At 37.5% G+C, this 16,769-nt stretch overlaps 1 protein-coding gene across 1 annotated transcript in view; it reads right to left on the reverse strand.

Moving 5' to 3' along the window:
* Positions 1 to 679: 679 nt before the first annotated feature.
* Positions 680 to 16,769, reverse strand: part of LOC120520249 (ATP-binding cassette sub-family B member 7, mitochondrial-like) — a gene marked incomplete at both ends in the record, with an annotated part of 32,141 nt that continues 16,051 nt past the window's right edge. Inside the window, 3 exons of the mRNA XM_039742765.1 lie at positions 680 to 843; positions 10,926 to 11,083; positions 16,261 to 16,435. Coding sequence (XP_039598699.1) covers positions 680 to 843; positions 10,926 to 11,083; positions 16,261 to 16,435 — 497 coding nt within the window. The remainder of the gene's footprint in view (positions 844 to 10,925; positions 11,084 to 16,260; positions 16,436 to 16,769) is intronic.

Raw genomic sequence — 16,769 nt, forward strand, 5'->3', positions numbered from 1 at the left:
TTAATTTGATATATGTAAGTCAAAATGAGCACTTGTTTCAAATATAATTCTTTGCAAATATTATTAATTTGGGAAAGTAGGTTTCATGGAGTTTTCTCCAGTAAAAGGAACCTGTTTCATTGTTATGGCAGTGGCAAAACATATCTTTTGTTTATTTTGACGGCTATTAATGCAATAATTTCTACTTATTGTTCATAATGCCTTCTAACATATGATAGTTTGCAAAGTAAAATATTACTATGTAAATACATTATAATTAACAGAATAATATAAAATTGGAAAAGCCTAAAACAAAAAGGGAAAATGAAAATTGTTTCAGACTAACATTAACTTTTGACAAATACTACACAAGATGTTACATCACCAAGGCAAGTAAAAATCAAAACCCAGTGAATCCGAAATATAAAAAATGAAAAGTTGGCAATCTGGGCACAGTTTGAGCACTGAAAAATGTCTGATGGACCACTCAAGGTGCAGCTGGGACAAAATAACCACTACATATTTTTGGTATTTGGTACATTGTATTAATCCCAAAGGAGAAATAGTCTTCTCGTATGATCTTCTGAGGTCAGAGCAGCGGGTCACCCATTGTACAGTGGAATTTTTTATTTTATTTTGTGAATTTCCCCTTGGGATTAATAAAGTATCTATCTATCCATCTATCAAAAAGAAAACATACCCAGAACCGCTGCCACCTACAATGGCTATTTTCTTTCCAGCAGGTACATCAAAAGATATCCCATTTAAGATCTTCTGTCCTTCCAAATACTGAAACTGCACATCTTCAAAACGAATTGTTGCATCTTGAGGTGTTACCAACAGTGGGCGTGCATGTTCTTTTTCCTAATAAAGACAAGTTAACAAGTTAATAATACACCATTTCAAAATAAAGATTTTATTAGTTCATTAAATAAAAAACGACATGATTTTTAATATTATAAGCAAAAAAGAAACACATCTAAATAATTGCGCGATCATTTTCTTAAGTGCCCTGTGATCGTTTTAGACAAATTGCCTCCATAGTTAAAAATGAGTGGTATTTTCATTTTTTGGCTTGAACGTTACATACATAGCATTATAAACTAAAACAAACACTATCAAAAAACTTATTTTGTTAATACAGCTACCTAATTTAACATGAAATAATCTGCAATTAAGCGTGCATGTTTAGTTAGATTATGGAGACCCAAGAAGATAATTTTACTTTAAAATAATTCACCATATTTTATATTGAAATACAATATAAACTAATGTGTCAAATGCTGTAATTAGACATAAATGGAAAAAACAACATAACATAAACAGCATTTCTATCCAGATTGTAAAAAATACAAGTAAACCTGAAAATTTTAAATAATATTAAAACACCTACATAAACCACTGACATATGCAACTGTCAACACTACAAGATCACAAATGTAAACAAATCAAATGAGTACCAGTGACTTGCATCTGTTCATAAAAAAATAAAGTACTTCCGGCCTAATCTTCTATATGTATCTATTTTCCTCTATCATAAAAGTCGAAATTTGAAAATGTCAATATATTTACTTAGTCCAGTTTAATTTGGGACCTGTGATGAGAGACAATTGTCTAGTTAATTTTTTAAATACTGTGTGCGCTTGCCAATTCCAGAAGATCACTTGAAACTGGAAATGGCCTTGCCGTCCACGTTATCATCTAGTCTTCGCGAGCCGGAAGCATCAGCTGTAAAGGGTCTTGCTTCACCTGCAGAGTACAAAGGCCGAAACGATCTCTCCGACCTGGTGTAGCATATAGATGATGGCATCCTCCGCTCCCACCTTCTCCTGGTATGCAAACTGCAATGGGTGGAGGGCGTGGCGGACCTGTGGCCTCAGGTGGTGAAGCAGCAGCCGCTCCATGGTCTTCATCAGATGTGACGTCAGAGCAACAGGCCGGAAGTCATTCAGCTCACTAGGACATGATACCTTTGGGACAGGAGTGATACAAGATGTTTTCCAAAGCCTTGGGACTCTCCCCTGTTCCAGGCTCAGGTTGAAGATGCGATGTAGAGGACTCCCCAGTTCCAACGCACATGCCTTCAACAGTTGTGGCGATACACCATCTGGACCCGCTGCTTTGCTGACAGATTATCTCATATCTTTCGCACAGAAATAAATTGAACCCAAGAAAGTATCAGAGCTATCCATTGAAATTACTGGAATAGATCAAGAACATGCCAGGTGTCCAAGCGAGGCTCTTCATAGGAAAAGGCAGGCTCTGCATTTAGAACTCAACCTCTTGACAACTAAAGAAACAGAACTCATTTGTAAATCAAGACATCATTACTAAGAACATGGAAAGAAAGCTAATAACCTCGTAGCTCAACAAATCCACAAGCAAGAAGTTTGCAATGCAATCCCAGCAATCACCAACACAAACGGAGAAAAAAATCATTGACCATAAAAATATAATGCACATATTCAGAGACTACTATAAATCCTTATATTCTACTGACTTTAAAGAAGAGAAGACACAATCTAATGGATTTCTGGATGCATTACAGATATGCGTACCACAAATAGATACTCTTAGTGCAGAGGAATTGGATAAACCGTTGGCACTATCAGAATTACTAGATGCTATAAAGTCACTTTAGAGTGGGAAAGCAGAAGGCCCTGATGGCTACCCTGTCAAATTTTATAAGGAATTCTCCACTCAGCTAGCTCCCCTTTTATTAGCAACATTCACAGAAGCTAGAGACAATAATATTCTACCTCAAACTTTTCGCCAACCATTAATCACCGTCTTTCCTAAACAAAATAATGACTTATTACGATGTGCATCATACAGACCAATTTCACTTTTGAATAATGATGTTAAGATACTCTCCAAAGTCCTAGCTAGCTTCGGTAATATCACAAGATCAAACTGCATTTATTAAAGGCCGACACTTAGCTTCCAATCTCCGACGCCTGTTTAATGTAATATATTCACCCGCAAAGTCAAACACCCCAGAGATGATATTATCGTTGAATTCAGAAAAAGCATTTGATATGATTGAATTGAACTACTTGTTCACTACACTGGAGAAATTTGGGTTTGGCCTGAATATTTGTGCATGTGCAAACCAATCCAGAAACTTCAGTTTGTATTAACAACATCAATTCAGATTTTTTTTTTGTTCTTTATATCGCCTTATACAATTTCTTGTATTAGGAATTTGTTAGTTTTCGCATACCCCTTGGGGTTAGAGCGCAGGGTCAGCCACTGTACAGCACCCCTGGAGCAATTACAAATTAAGGGTCTTGCTCAAGGGCCCAGCAGAGTAGGATCTCTTTTGGCAGTGACGGGGATTCCAACCGGCAACCTTCTGGATACCAGCACCGATCCTTAGCCTCAGAGCCACCAGTCTGCCCCAACTTTAAACTAAAAACTGCCCCTTGTCACCATTACTTTTTGCAATTGCCATTGAACCACTGGCAGTTCAGTGTCGAAATGCTATTGAGATAAAGAGGATTATCAGAGAAGGACTGGAACAGAAAATTTCTCTATAAGCAGATGATATGGTACTGTATGCATCAGATCCAGAAAAACAGAATTTCAAAAAATTTCTGGTCTCATAATTAATTTGAATAAAAGTGTGCTCTTTCCAGTGAATTCTCAAGCACACAATATTAGATTGGACACCTTCCCTTTTATCATTGCAGATCAGTTTAAATATCTAGGGGTAAACATCACAAGTAAACATAAAGCTCTTTATCAAAAACATTTACGCCTGTATGGAAAAAATTAAGCAAGACTTGCATAGATGGTCACCTCTTCATCTCAATTTAGCTGGAAGAATTAACATTGTTAAGATGAATATCCTTCCTAGGCGTCTCTTTTATTTCAAAACATTCCAATATACATCAATAAATCATTTTTTAAGAAATTACATTCAACCATAACCTCATTTATTTGGAATTCAAAACATCCACGTATCCAAAGAGCGACCCTACAAAGACCTAAGGCAGAAGGTGGCATGGCTCTACCTAACTTTCAGTTTTATTACTGGACAGCAAACATACAAACTATAAAAACCTGGACATGGACACAAATAGATGGAACATATACAGGCTTGGTTCAAGTTCAAGTTTCAAGTTCAAAGTTTATTGTCATGTGCACAGTAAGGAAACACATTTCCCTGTACAATGAAATTCTTTCTTACAAGACCAAACTGGATTTATTAGGGGCCGACACATCTTCAAATCTTCGACGCCTGTTTAATGTAATATTCTCACCAACTAAATCAAACACCCCAGAAATATTATCATTGGATGCAGAAAAAGCATTGACACGATTGAATGGAAATACCTTTTACTACATTGGAGAAGTTTGGGTTTGGCCCGAACATTTGTGCATGGAGTAAATTACTGTATACTAACCCAGAAGCTTCAGTTTGCATCAACAACATTTGCTCAGACTACTTTAAACTACAGTAGAACGTGGCACTAGACAAGGATGCCCCTTATCACCGCTGCTGTTTGCGATTGCCATTGAACCACTGGCAATACATTGTCGAAATACTGATCAGATAAAGGGGATTAGCAGAGAAGGACTGAAACAGAAAATATCATTATACGCAGATGATATGGTATTGTATATATCAGACCCAGAAAATTCTGTGCCTGCAGTCTTAACAGCACTCACAGAATTTCAAAAGATCTCTGGTCTCAGAATTAATCTGAATAAAAGTGTACTCTTTCCAGTGAATTCTCAAGCATATAATATTAGATTAGATACCCTACCTTTTGCAATTGCAGAACACTCTAAATACCTAGGGGTAAACATCACAAGTAAACATAAAGCTCTATATCAACAAAATTTCACCAAGACCTGCATAGATGGTCAACCCTTAATCTAACACTAGCTGAGAGAATTAACACTGTTAAGATGAATATTCTTCCTAAGCTCCTCTTTTTATTTCAAAACATTCCAATATACATTAATAAATCATTTTTTAGGCAATTAGATTCAACAATAACCTCATTTATTTGGAATTCAAAACATCCACGCATCAAAAGAGCGACCCTACAAAGACAAAAGGCGGCATGGCTCTACCTAACTTCCTGTTTTATTACTGGGCAGCAAATATACAGTGTGTACGGAAAGTATTCAGACCCCCTTCAATTTTTCACTCTTTGTTATATTGCAGCCATTTGCTAAAATCATTTAAAATATTTTTTTTTTCTCATTAATGTACACACAGCACCCCATATTGACAGACAAAAAAAAAGAATTTTTGAAATTGTTGCAGATTTATTAAAAAAGAAAAACTGAAATATCACATGGTCCTAAGTATTCAGACCCTTTGCTCAGTATTTAGTAGAAGCACCCTTTTGAGCTAATACAGCCATGAGTCTTCTTGGGAAAGATGCAACAAGTTTTTCACACCTGGATTTGGGGATCCTCTGCCATTCCTCCTTGCAGATCCTCTCCAGTTCTGTCAGGTTGGATGGTAAACGTTGGTGGACAGCCATTTTTAGGTCTCTCCAGGGATGCTCAATTGGGTTTAAGTCAGGGCTCTGGCTGGGCCATTCAAGAACAGTCACAGAGTTGTTGTGAAGCCACTCCTTCGTTATTTTAGCTGTGTGCTTAGGGTCATTGTCTTGTTGGAAGGTAAACCTTCGCCCATTCTGAGGTCCTTAACACTCTGGAGAAGGTTTTTGTCCAGGATATCCCTGTACTTGGCCGCATTCATCTTTCCCTTGATTGCAACCAGTCGTCCTGTCCCTGCAGCTGAAAAACACACCCACAGCATGATGCTGCCACCGCCATGCTTCACTGTGGGGACTGTATTGGACAAGTGATGAGCAGTGCCTGGTTGTCTCCACACATACCGCTTAGAATTAAGGCCAAAAAGTTCTATCTTGGTCTCATCAGACCAGAGAATCTTATTTCTCACCATCTCAGAGTCCATCAGGTGTCTTTTAGCAAACTCCATGCAGGCTGTCGTGTGTCTTGCACTGAGGAGAGGCTTCCGACAGGCCACTCTGCCATAAAGCCCTGACTGGTGGAGGGCTGCAGTGATGGTTGACTTTCTACAACTTTCTCCCATCTCCTGACTGCATCTCTGGAGCTCAGCCAAAGTGATCTCTGGGTTCTTCTTTACCTCTCTCACCAAGGCTCTTCTCCCCGGGTAGCTCAGCTTGGCCGGATGGCCAGCTCTAGGAAGGGTTCTGGTCGTCCCAAATGTCTTCCATGTAAGGATTATGGAGGCCACTGTGCTCTTGGGAACCTTTTTTTGTAACCTTGGCCAGATCTGTGCCATGCCACAATTCTGTCTCTGAGCTCTTCAGGCAGTTCCTTTGACCTCATGATTCTCATTTGCTCTGACATGCATTGCGAGCTGTAAGGTCTTATATAGACAGGTGTGTGGCTTTCCTAATCAAGTCCAATCAGTATAATCAAACACAGCTGGACTCATATGAAGGTGATCTCAAGGATGATCAGAAGAAATGGAAAGCACCTGAGTTAAATATATGAGTGTCACAGCAAAGGGTCTGAATACTTAGGACCATGTGATATTTCAGTTTTTCTTTTTTAATAAATCTGCAACAATTTCAAAAATTTTTTTGTATGTCAATATGGGGTGCTGTGTGTACATTAATGAGGAAAAAAATTAATTTAAATGTATTTAGCAAATGGCTGCAATATAACAAAGAGTGAAAAATTGAAGGGGGTCTGAATACTTTCCGTACCCACTGTTCAGGCGATAAGAACCTGGACACAAATAGAAGAACATACACAGGCATGGACCGCAATAGAAGTAAAATCTTGCAGTACTTCTTTGTATTCCTTGCTCTGTGCTCCAATAAATACACGTTATCGGCAATATACAAATAACCCAATTGTGCTCCACTCACTTAGAATCTGGAACCAATGTAGAAAGCATTTTAAGATGGAGAAGCTTCTATCTGTGGCACCTCTGCAAGAGAACCACCTCTTTCAACCTTCACAAACATATGCAGTTTTTAATATCTGGAAAAAATTTGGAATTAACTTGTTTAGAGATCTTTATATAGACAATGTCTTTGCATCCTATGAACAATTACATTCCAAATTTAACATTCCAGCTACACATTTCTTTCACTATCTTCAAATCAGGAACTTTGTTAAACAGAACCTTCCAGATTTTCCTCATCTTGCACCCTCATCCATGCTGGAAAATATATTGCTCAATCTCAAGGACTTAGACCCATCTCTTCAATATATAAAATCATGTTTCAATCCCTCCCTTTCAAACATCCAAGAGGACACTGGGAAAAAGATTTCTCAATTAATATATCAGAAAAGGAGTGGAAAGTAGCAGTGCAGAGATTTCACTCGAGCTCCATATGCGCAAAGCATACAATTATACAACTCAAAATTATATATTGAGCACATCTGTTTCGACTAAAACTCTCCAAAATGTTTCCAGGGCATGATCCAACCTGCGAACGTTGCAACCAAGTCCCAGCCTCACTGGGTCACATGTTTTGGTCCTGCACCAAATTAACATCATTCTGGACCAAAATTTTTAATTACCTTTTAGACAGCCTTGGACTCACAATCCCTCCTAACCCATTAACAGCTGTGTTTGGGATTCTTCCAGAGGGGCTTAAAGTGGAGAAAGACAAACAAATTGTGATTGCATTCACTACACTTTTGGCACGCAGACTGATTCTGATAAAGTGGAAGAACCCAAACTCTCCTCTTTTAAGTCAGTCGGAAACCGATGTGTTATACTATTTGAAATTGGAAAAAATCAAATACTTAGTTAGAGGATCCATACAGACATTTTTCAAAACATGGCAGGATCTAATCAGTAACATTTTAAATAAGGTCATGAAGCACAGAGAATTTATTAATTTAGGTATGTTTACAAGCCTTAAATTTTACGCCATTTGGCTTGCTCACTCTCTCAGGGGTGGGGATCGATCTGTTCTTAACTCAATTTTTTTTTGTGTAAAAACTTGATTGCTTTGTATGGGTTGCAATAAAATTAATAAAAAATAATAAAAAAAAGAAATTCTTTCTTTGCTGTCCACACCAAATGACAAAACCAACATATAAAGACAAACATACAAACCGGATTCCAAAAAAGTTGGGACACTAAACAAATTGTGAATAAAAACTGAATGCAATGATGTGGAGATGGCAAATGTCAATATTTTATTTGTAATAGAACGTAGATGACAGATCAAACGTTTAATCCGAGTAAATATATCATTTTAAAGGAAAAATATGTTGATTCAAAATTTCACGGTGTCAACAAATCCCAAAAAAGTTGGGACAAGGCCATTTTCACCAGTGTGTGGCATCTCCCTTTCTTCTTACAACACTCAACAGACGTCTGGGGACCGAGGAGACCAGTTTCTCAAGTTTAGAAATAGGAATGCCCACTATCATCTCCTTCCTCTTGTCTGTGTTGAGGGGGAGGTTGTTGTCCTCACACTATGATGCCAGACTGTCCACCTCCCTCCTGTAGGCTGCCACATCCCCACGAGTGATGCGTCCAATCACTGTGGTGTCATCTGCAAACTTTAGGATGATGTTGTCTTTGTGGAAGGCGACACAGTCATGGGTGAACAGGGTGTAGAGGAAGGGGCTGATGTTGCATCCCTGTGAGGTGCCTGTGTTTGTGATAATGGTGGCTGAAATCCTATTACCAATCCTGACAGACTGGGGCCTGCCAGTCAGAAAGTCTAGGAGCCAGTCACAGAGGGTGGGGTGCAGGCCAAGTGCAGACAGTTTAAGGGTGAGTTTATGGGGGATAAAAAGGCGGGGCTGTAGTCAACAAAGAGCATCCTGATGTAGGAGTCTTTGTTCTCCAGATGGGAGAGGGAATAATATAATACAGTGCGGTCACGATGGCATTTGAGGTGGACCTGATGGGCCGGTAGGCATACTGCAGGGGGTCCAGAGTGTCTGGTATGCTGCTCTGAATGCACTCTCTCTAAACACTTCATGATGATTGGAGTAAGTGCTACCAGCGTATAATCATTCAGGCAGGTGGGTGGGCTTTTTTTAGCAAGGGGGATGATGATTATAGTCTTAAAGTAGGACAGAACAATGCGCTGACTGGGGGAAAGGTTGCAGAGAACATCAGCCAGCTTGTTGGCACAGGCTTTGAGAGCCCACCCAGGTATGTTGTCTGGTCCAGCTGCCTTACGAGGGTTGATCTTCCTTAGTGCTTTGTGTACCTGACCTGAAGAGACCGTTGGGGGATGGGAGGGGGGTTGTGTGGTCCAGGTGTGCATGTGCCTCCACTCTGTGCTGTTGCTGGATGTCTCAACGAGGGTGTAGAAAGTGTTGAGATCATCCGGCAGACTGTCTGTGAAGCTGATTGTGCTGGTGGTGGTCCTGTAGTCTGTGATGTGCTGTAGGCCCTGCCACATACTTCCAGAGTCAGCAGTAGAATAGAAGCCCTTCAGCTTCTGTCTGTACTGCCTCTTGGCTGCTGTGATGGCTTTTCTTAGTCCGTACTTCACAGCTTTGTACTCCGTCTCAGTGCCTGATCTAAATGCAACAGAGCATTTAACTTTCCAGCAACACATTTCTTTCACTACCTTCAAATTAGAAACTTTGTTAACACTAGAATTACCAGAGCCTACTGAAAAACTCGTAATTCCGCCCCACCTTAAACTGCTTCTTAAATCCCTTCACACCTCTCCGCCAGCCCTTTGTCTTCTAAATGTGCTGATAAAGAGAAGCCGGCTATTCCATCCCCCACCAATTTAGAACGTGCACGAACTTCTCTCAGCTCATGCCTTGATTGAGTATCTGGGAGTGAAGTGGAGTTTTAGAGTGAAATAATAGATCATTGTTTGGAACACACGCATTTCATGTCTGTTCCGTTTCTACAGTAATCTGTGTCAACACATTGTTAAAACAGAAACTTTTTTATATTCTAGTAGTAGATGACAAAATGTAGGCTTCTCTTTATCAGCACATTTAGAGAACAAAGGACGCTGGCGGAGAGGTGTGAAGGGATTTAAGAAGCAGTTTAAGGTGGGACGGAATTACGAGTTTTTTCGTAGGCTCTGGTAATTCTAGTGTTAAACAGAACCTGCCCAATTTTCATCACCTCCCACTATGCTGGAAAAAATATTGCAATATTTCTGCAATATATAAAACAATTTTACAGTCCCTCCCTTTCAAAGATCCAAGAGGACAATGGGAAAAGGATCTCTTACTCAACATATCAGAAAAGGAGTGGAAGGTATCAATTCAGAGAATTCACTCAAGTTTTAAAATGTGCAAAGTGGCTTAAAGTGGAGAAGGACAAACAAACTGTGATTGTCTTTACTACACTATTGGCAAACAGACTTATCTTGCTCAACTGGAAAAATCCTAACTCTCTTCTTTTAAGTCAGTGGGTAACTGACGTTATATACTATATGAAATTGGAAAAAATCTAATTCTCACTTAGAGGATCTGTGCAGAACTTTTTCAAAACCTGGTAGGATCTAATCATAATATTTCAGAATAAGCATTTAAAGCACTGTGGAAACAGATTCTCTCCCCATTTCTTTTTCTTCTCCATTTACCTTTATTCACTTATTAATTCATTCATTTACTTATTTTTACTAGCTTTAAGTTTTACTCTGCTGGCAATGTTCTATTTCTCAAGGGTGAGGGTTGATTTGTTTTCAATCCTATTTTTGTAAAAATCAATCTATTTGTATGGAATGTTGTGTGATTACAATAAAATCAATAAAATTAAAAAAAGCATTAGATCTAACTGTAGTATGGTGAATTGATTGCTAAATTTAATAAAATACATTTCAGAGAGCATAGATGTTTTAATGTTTTGTTTTCCTCTCATCATCCAGAACCTTAGGGTTTGAAGTGTGTACTGCTTTTTTGTAATCTGTGGAGCAACAAATAAAATTAAAAAGATATAGTGTTATTTTACTACTTAAAAGGTAAACACCTACCTTAATTTTGGTATCAATACTAAGTAGAGTAAAGAGAGTATTCATGTCAATGAGAGCCTGTCTAGTCTCTCTATATACTGTCCCCAGGAAATTTAATGGAAGTGACAACTGAAAAAGCAGTCCATTGACCATTACCAAGTCTCCTATTGTCATGTTTCCTAAAATAGAAAAATAAAATAACTTAACTCAAATCTATTATATTTAACACAGCAACTGAAAAATTAAAAATACTAAGCACTGGTCCACACAGTACATAAACAGGATAATCACTATAGACAAAGTCCACTAATACACTTTCAAAAAAAGATTTCATAAGATGTACCATTAGATATAATTCTTCATACCAAATTTTGAGTAAGTAGAAATTCTTCTGCAAAAGAGTGGGATAAGATTGTAAACTGTTCTAAAGTGAAAGACACTATCCATATAAACTTAGTGTATTTTTTGTATTGTTTGTAATTATTAATAGCCTGCTATAAAACAAAAATAGCTTGGACATTGAGATAAAAAATGATACACTGAAAAAGGATTGCTTATACATTTTTTTCTAAATATAAAGAAACCACATGGTTCACTATATCATTATTATTCTGTAGAATAACAGTTTTAACTTGGTAAATGATCCATTTTATTACCAATTAATAAACTTTGGAATGTACTGCAAAAATACTATTAACAAATCATTGTATCGTGTAACAACTGAAGATTATATTCAAAGCAAAACAGCTTGCACTTATTTTTATAATAAATTTATGCCAGTAATTCAGACATCTGATATTTTTAATAATTGAAATAATTGGATTAGATGATGATTAAGATGGTGTTATAAAGGTTAGCATACCAGTTGTTAATTTAATTGATGTCGGTCTGAGTCCAGTCTTTCATGTTAAACTTAATGGTATTTGCAAAAGTGATTCTTGCAATGAGTTAGGTAACCTGTATAGGACTGTTTTCTGCCTTGTGCCCAGTGCTGTTGGATATGCTCCAGGTCATCCTTTCAGCCTACATTGGAGTAATAGTTCTGAGAATGCATGTGTATATGTATGCAATAACATTACCGGACACCTAATATTATTATTATTGATGTACTATTTTTATGCAGTAAAAAAGTGGGAGAGAAGCTTCCACAGTATCAAAGAATATAAGCTAAATAAAATATTCCGATCTGTGAGAATGCTAAATACTGTTACCGCTTTGTGCAGTAATTTTGTGTTTGCTTTGTTGGTCTATCAATTAATGTATATCTGCCTCTACATTTGTGAAACTAACAACACATACATTTCACCAGAGAGTTAGTTACAGGGAAAATAATCTAAACTAAAACTGGAAAAGAAAAAACAACTTTCTAATCAGTTGCACCATGTACAAAAGCTTAGTCTGCAAAGTTAAGATTAATAAGGTTATAAAATCTGACTTAGAAATTCTGATGCTCAATGTAAAACATTTACAGAACTGTATATAAATAATTTATTTGCATCTTATGAACAATTCCAGATGTAACTTTACAGCTACACAATTTTTATAATATCTTCAAATTAGAATTTTGTATAAAATGTATAAAAACATTAGCTGTGTTACTTGTTGATGGGACGCATTTATAGTCCCATTGGTTATTGGATGCATCAGAACTACTATGTAACTAAGTATATTTCTGTATACTGGCAGTGTGGCACAGTAGTTACGGCTTTGGGCTTCACCCCCTGATGTTTTGTGTTCAAATCCTGCCACTGACACTGTGTGACCCAGAGCAAGTCTCTTCCCCTTCCTATTCTCCAATTTGAAAAAGAAAAGATATGTAATCAATTGATCTCAAATGTTGTAAGGTGCTTTGGAAAAAGGTGTCAGCCAAATAAATAAATGTTAATGTACTGCTTACTGCTGAACATGCTACACACAGTCCTTGCTAGTGCTGGACTGGAGACTGATACATATTGACGTCATCACTGCAAAAGGAGAAGCAGCTTAGAGTTTTTGTATTTGTCATGTGAGAGTTAATTAAAAAATACATTTTGTGTATGGAAAGTTTTCTTGTTGTTGTCATTTGTATTCAAACTAGCATCAGCAAGGCAGGGCATTATGCAGCATTAGCTGACAACTGCATCTCTGTAAGTAAATGACTGATATCGTAGTGTGTAACAGAAAAAAAGATTCATTAGTGGGGAAATAAAGGTGCAGCAGCTGACTTCAAAGCTGTAAAGAGAAGGGTGTAAAATAACTGTAACAGTTCTTTAATTTCTTTGGCCTAATGTTTTTTTTTAGTTTTACCATTTAAGTTGAATCATTTAATTAAAAAAAAAAGTTAAGGCAGTTTTCAGTAATCGTAAATCAAATGTTAATAATGAGGCCAGTGCAATACAAGTACTGTTAGATGTTGGACTTTCTGGAGAACGGTTTGGAGGAGCAAGTCTTCTTTGAGAGCTACATTTGCAGGAGATGCCAGCTGATCCAGCACCTCAAGTTCAGGGTCACTAAACTGGAGAAAGAGTTGGCTGGCCTGCGTTGAAGTACATTTGTAGACCTGGCACAGGTGCCCCTTAGATAGATACTGTGCACCCCTAAAGTGGCACAGGAGGAGATTCCAAGCCAGACAGGTAAAGACAGGTGGGTCATGGTCAAAAGGTGCAAGGTGAAGGGTGCACATTTTCTGGGGGCATCAACCCCACAATTGGAAGTGTCAAACAATTTTATGGTCCTTGCAGCGCTGGACAGAGTCTCTGAAGATTCCAAGGTGGTAGGTAGGTATGAAGAGGCCCAATGGGGCACCTCAAAATCAGTTCCCAGAAAGAGAGAGATAGTTAATAGGCTCTTGACCAGGGAAGACTGGAGACTTCCAAAAGACTGGAAAATGGGAAATATACTGTTATATAAAAAAGTGACCAAGCAGATCCAAGCAACTATAATCCAGTAAGCTTAACGGGCATCATAGTTATAATGGGAAGAATTATTAAGAGAAAGGTTGAACAACATATAGCAAGAACAGCAGTTTTACTGAATTGCCAGCTTGGGTTCAGAAGAGGGAGGTTGTGTTTAACTAACCTGCTGGAATTCTACAAGGACGCAACAAAAGGATATGGTTGAGACTGAGGAAGCAGAGGGTTATGGTGCAAGGAACCCTATCAGAATTGGTTGATGTTAAGAATGGTATCCCACAGGAGTCAGTACTAGGGATGCTGCTATTTTTAATATCTATAAATGATTTGGATAGGAATATAAATAATAAGCTAGTTAAGTTTGCAGGTGATACTAAGCTATCCGTTATAGGGACTTGGACAGCATACAGGCTTTGGCAGATTTATGGCAGATGAAATTTACCACTAGAATCCTGTAAAATTTTCGTTGTCCCGGACCACCTTAATTTTCTTCACATCTCCTTATCACTGTGCCAAATGCCTTCCAATAAGCATTTGTTTTGCAAATGTGTCAATTAACACCACGTAACTGGCACTCAACCATCCTCCATTCTACACTTCACATCAACATTATGTCATTATTATTATGACATATGAAAAAAAAACTTTAGTTTCCTCACATCTGTTATGTCACCCAACATTTAAACAGACCATTGTTGACAAGAAACACACATGAAATTTACTGTATGCATTTCAAATAACAATATATCCCTTACCTAACACATTGCCAGATACATCAACACAGACATAGGCTGTGAAAATTTTGCTATGTGATGCCTTCATATGGGTTAAATTGAGGATGGGTGAATGCGTGCTGGTAAATGACACATTTGCAAGACAAAAGCTTATTGGGAGGAAATTGGCACAATGATAAAAAGCTATGAGGAAAATTAAGGTTGTCCGGGAGAAAAATTTCACAGACTCCAGGGATTCTAGTGTTAATGTAAGTATTACCTGTAGGAAGTGAAAATGTAAGGTTTGAATACCGCGATAAAAGCGTTGAAAATGAAAAGTACAACCTTATGAGAAGGACTTATTAGTCATTGTGGACTTGTCACTATCAACTGCCAGACAGTGTTCAAAAGCCATTAAGAAGGCTAAGAGAATGTTGTGTTAAATACCACTATGTGTAGAGTACAAGTCCAAAGAAGTTATGCTAAAAATTTATAACACGCTGGTTAGACCTCATCTGAGTACTGTGTGAGGTTTGGTCTTCAGGCTACAAAAAGACGAGAAGCACTAAAAACTCCAGACAAGAGCTACTAGGTTGATTCCAGGACCACAGTGGATAAGCTATGAGAAAAGGTTTCAGTTTAAGCAAAAGGAGATTAAGCGGAGACATGATTGAAGTGTTTAAAAACATGAAGGGAAAATGAGTTAAATCAAAAACACGGGGACACAGGTTTTTCACATAGAACCATAGACACATGGAATAAACTACCAAGTAGTCTGATGGACTACAGGACTTCATGGACTTTCAAAACTAGATCTGATGTTATTTTGAAAGAATTAAGTGGATAGGACTGGCGAGCATTGTTGGGCCGAATGTCCTAACCTTTACAAGTACCATAAATTTACACCAGCTGTTACAGAGTCAAATCAAATGTATGTTTTTATTCTGTAATAGTAACAATAAGAGCAGCTCACTACTCAAAACGGCAAATGCATCAAGGACCCGTAATCGATCCCGCAACCACTTGATTAATACTCAATATTGTACCCTAACCTGATTTATTTTTCTTTAGTTATATTCTTGAATAAAAGCACACTTGCTTTGTTATACTTGTACCTTTTGTGAAAATGTTTATTTGATATTTGGACTTCAGTCTTCACAGATTACACACTTCATGTAAAAATTTTTCATTAGTACTATAACATGAAAAAGTTTCTGTTTTAGCTATGTGTTCAACATTTCTTGCCATCCTACATTTACCCAGATCGTTGTAGACACAGAACACACATAAAATGCACGTGTTCCAAATACGATATATTATATACCCTATACAATTCCAAACCTACCTCACACCCAAATAAATAGACTTGAATTGAGAGAAGTTTTTGTCCGACTTGAGCTGTGTGAGTTGGGGGGTCGATGGGATAGCAGGCTGCTTGTGCTGATTGACACATTTGCAAAACAAAGATGCTGTTGAGGAGGTGCAAAGGAATTTAAGGTGGCCTGGGAATACAACTTTTTTCGTAGGTTTCAGGGATTCTAGTGTTAATATCTACCAATTAGTATGTCTATGTCCAAATAAAGAAGCATATACCAGCAACATTTTTATATTTCTAAACACATCTAACAATAGTCTATGAAACATTTTAAAAATATTTTTAAGGGAGATATCTTTTATATTGAACATTTATTGACCTACAACTGGCACTGGTGAAATAAATGGAACACATTTATTATTAATATTGTTCCTGACCTGCAATTATTCCATTACTAGCAAGTACCATGATTGCTGTAAGTCCAATGCTAAAAATTGCATTTTGGCCAAAGTTCAGCATAGCTAGCGTTGAGGTAGTCTTCAATGAGGAAGTTTCATAGACTTTCATAAATGCATCATATCTATCCGCTTCATATTTTTCATTGTTGAAATACTATGGAAGAGAAAAAAAAACATACAATTACAAACAATTTAAAAGATGTCTATAATGTTTAAAACATTTGCTTTTGGTAGCACTCCATAAAAATCGTATAATCTGGTGCTCCTTGCTGTTGTTGTGTAGTACCTATTTAACAGTTTTGACATTACAGTACATATTATTTTTTGCTTTGAAGCCCAGTGGTTCTGTCCCCTCGAAGTCTACTCCTGTAAAGACCTTTTGTATTTCAGCATGATACTAAAGAAACGAGAGTCACATGAAAGAGATAACTCTTTTAAAAGGAGCACAGGTGTCAGGGGGCAGGTCATCCTTCTATAGTGTACCTGAA

This window comes from Polypterus senegalus, unplaced genomic scaffold (genome assembly GCF_016835505.1).
Source record: "Polypterus senegalus isolate Bchr_013 unplaced genomic scaffold, ASM1683550v1 scaffold_1131, whole genome shotgun sequence".
Classification (NCBI taxonomy): domain Eukaryota; kingdom Metazoa; phylum Chordata; class Cladistia; order Polypteriformes; family Polypteridae; genus Polypterus; species Polypterus senegalus.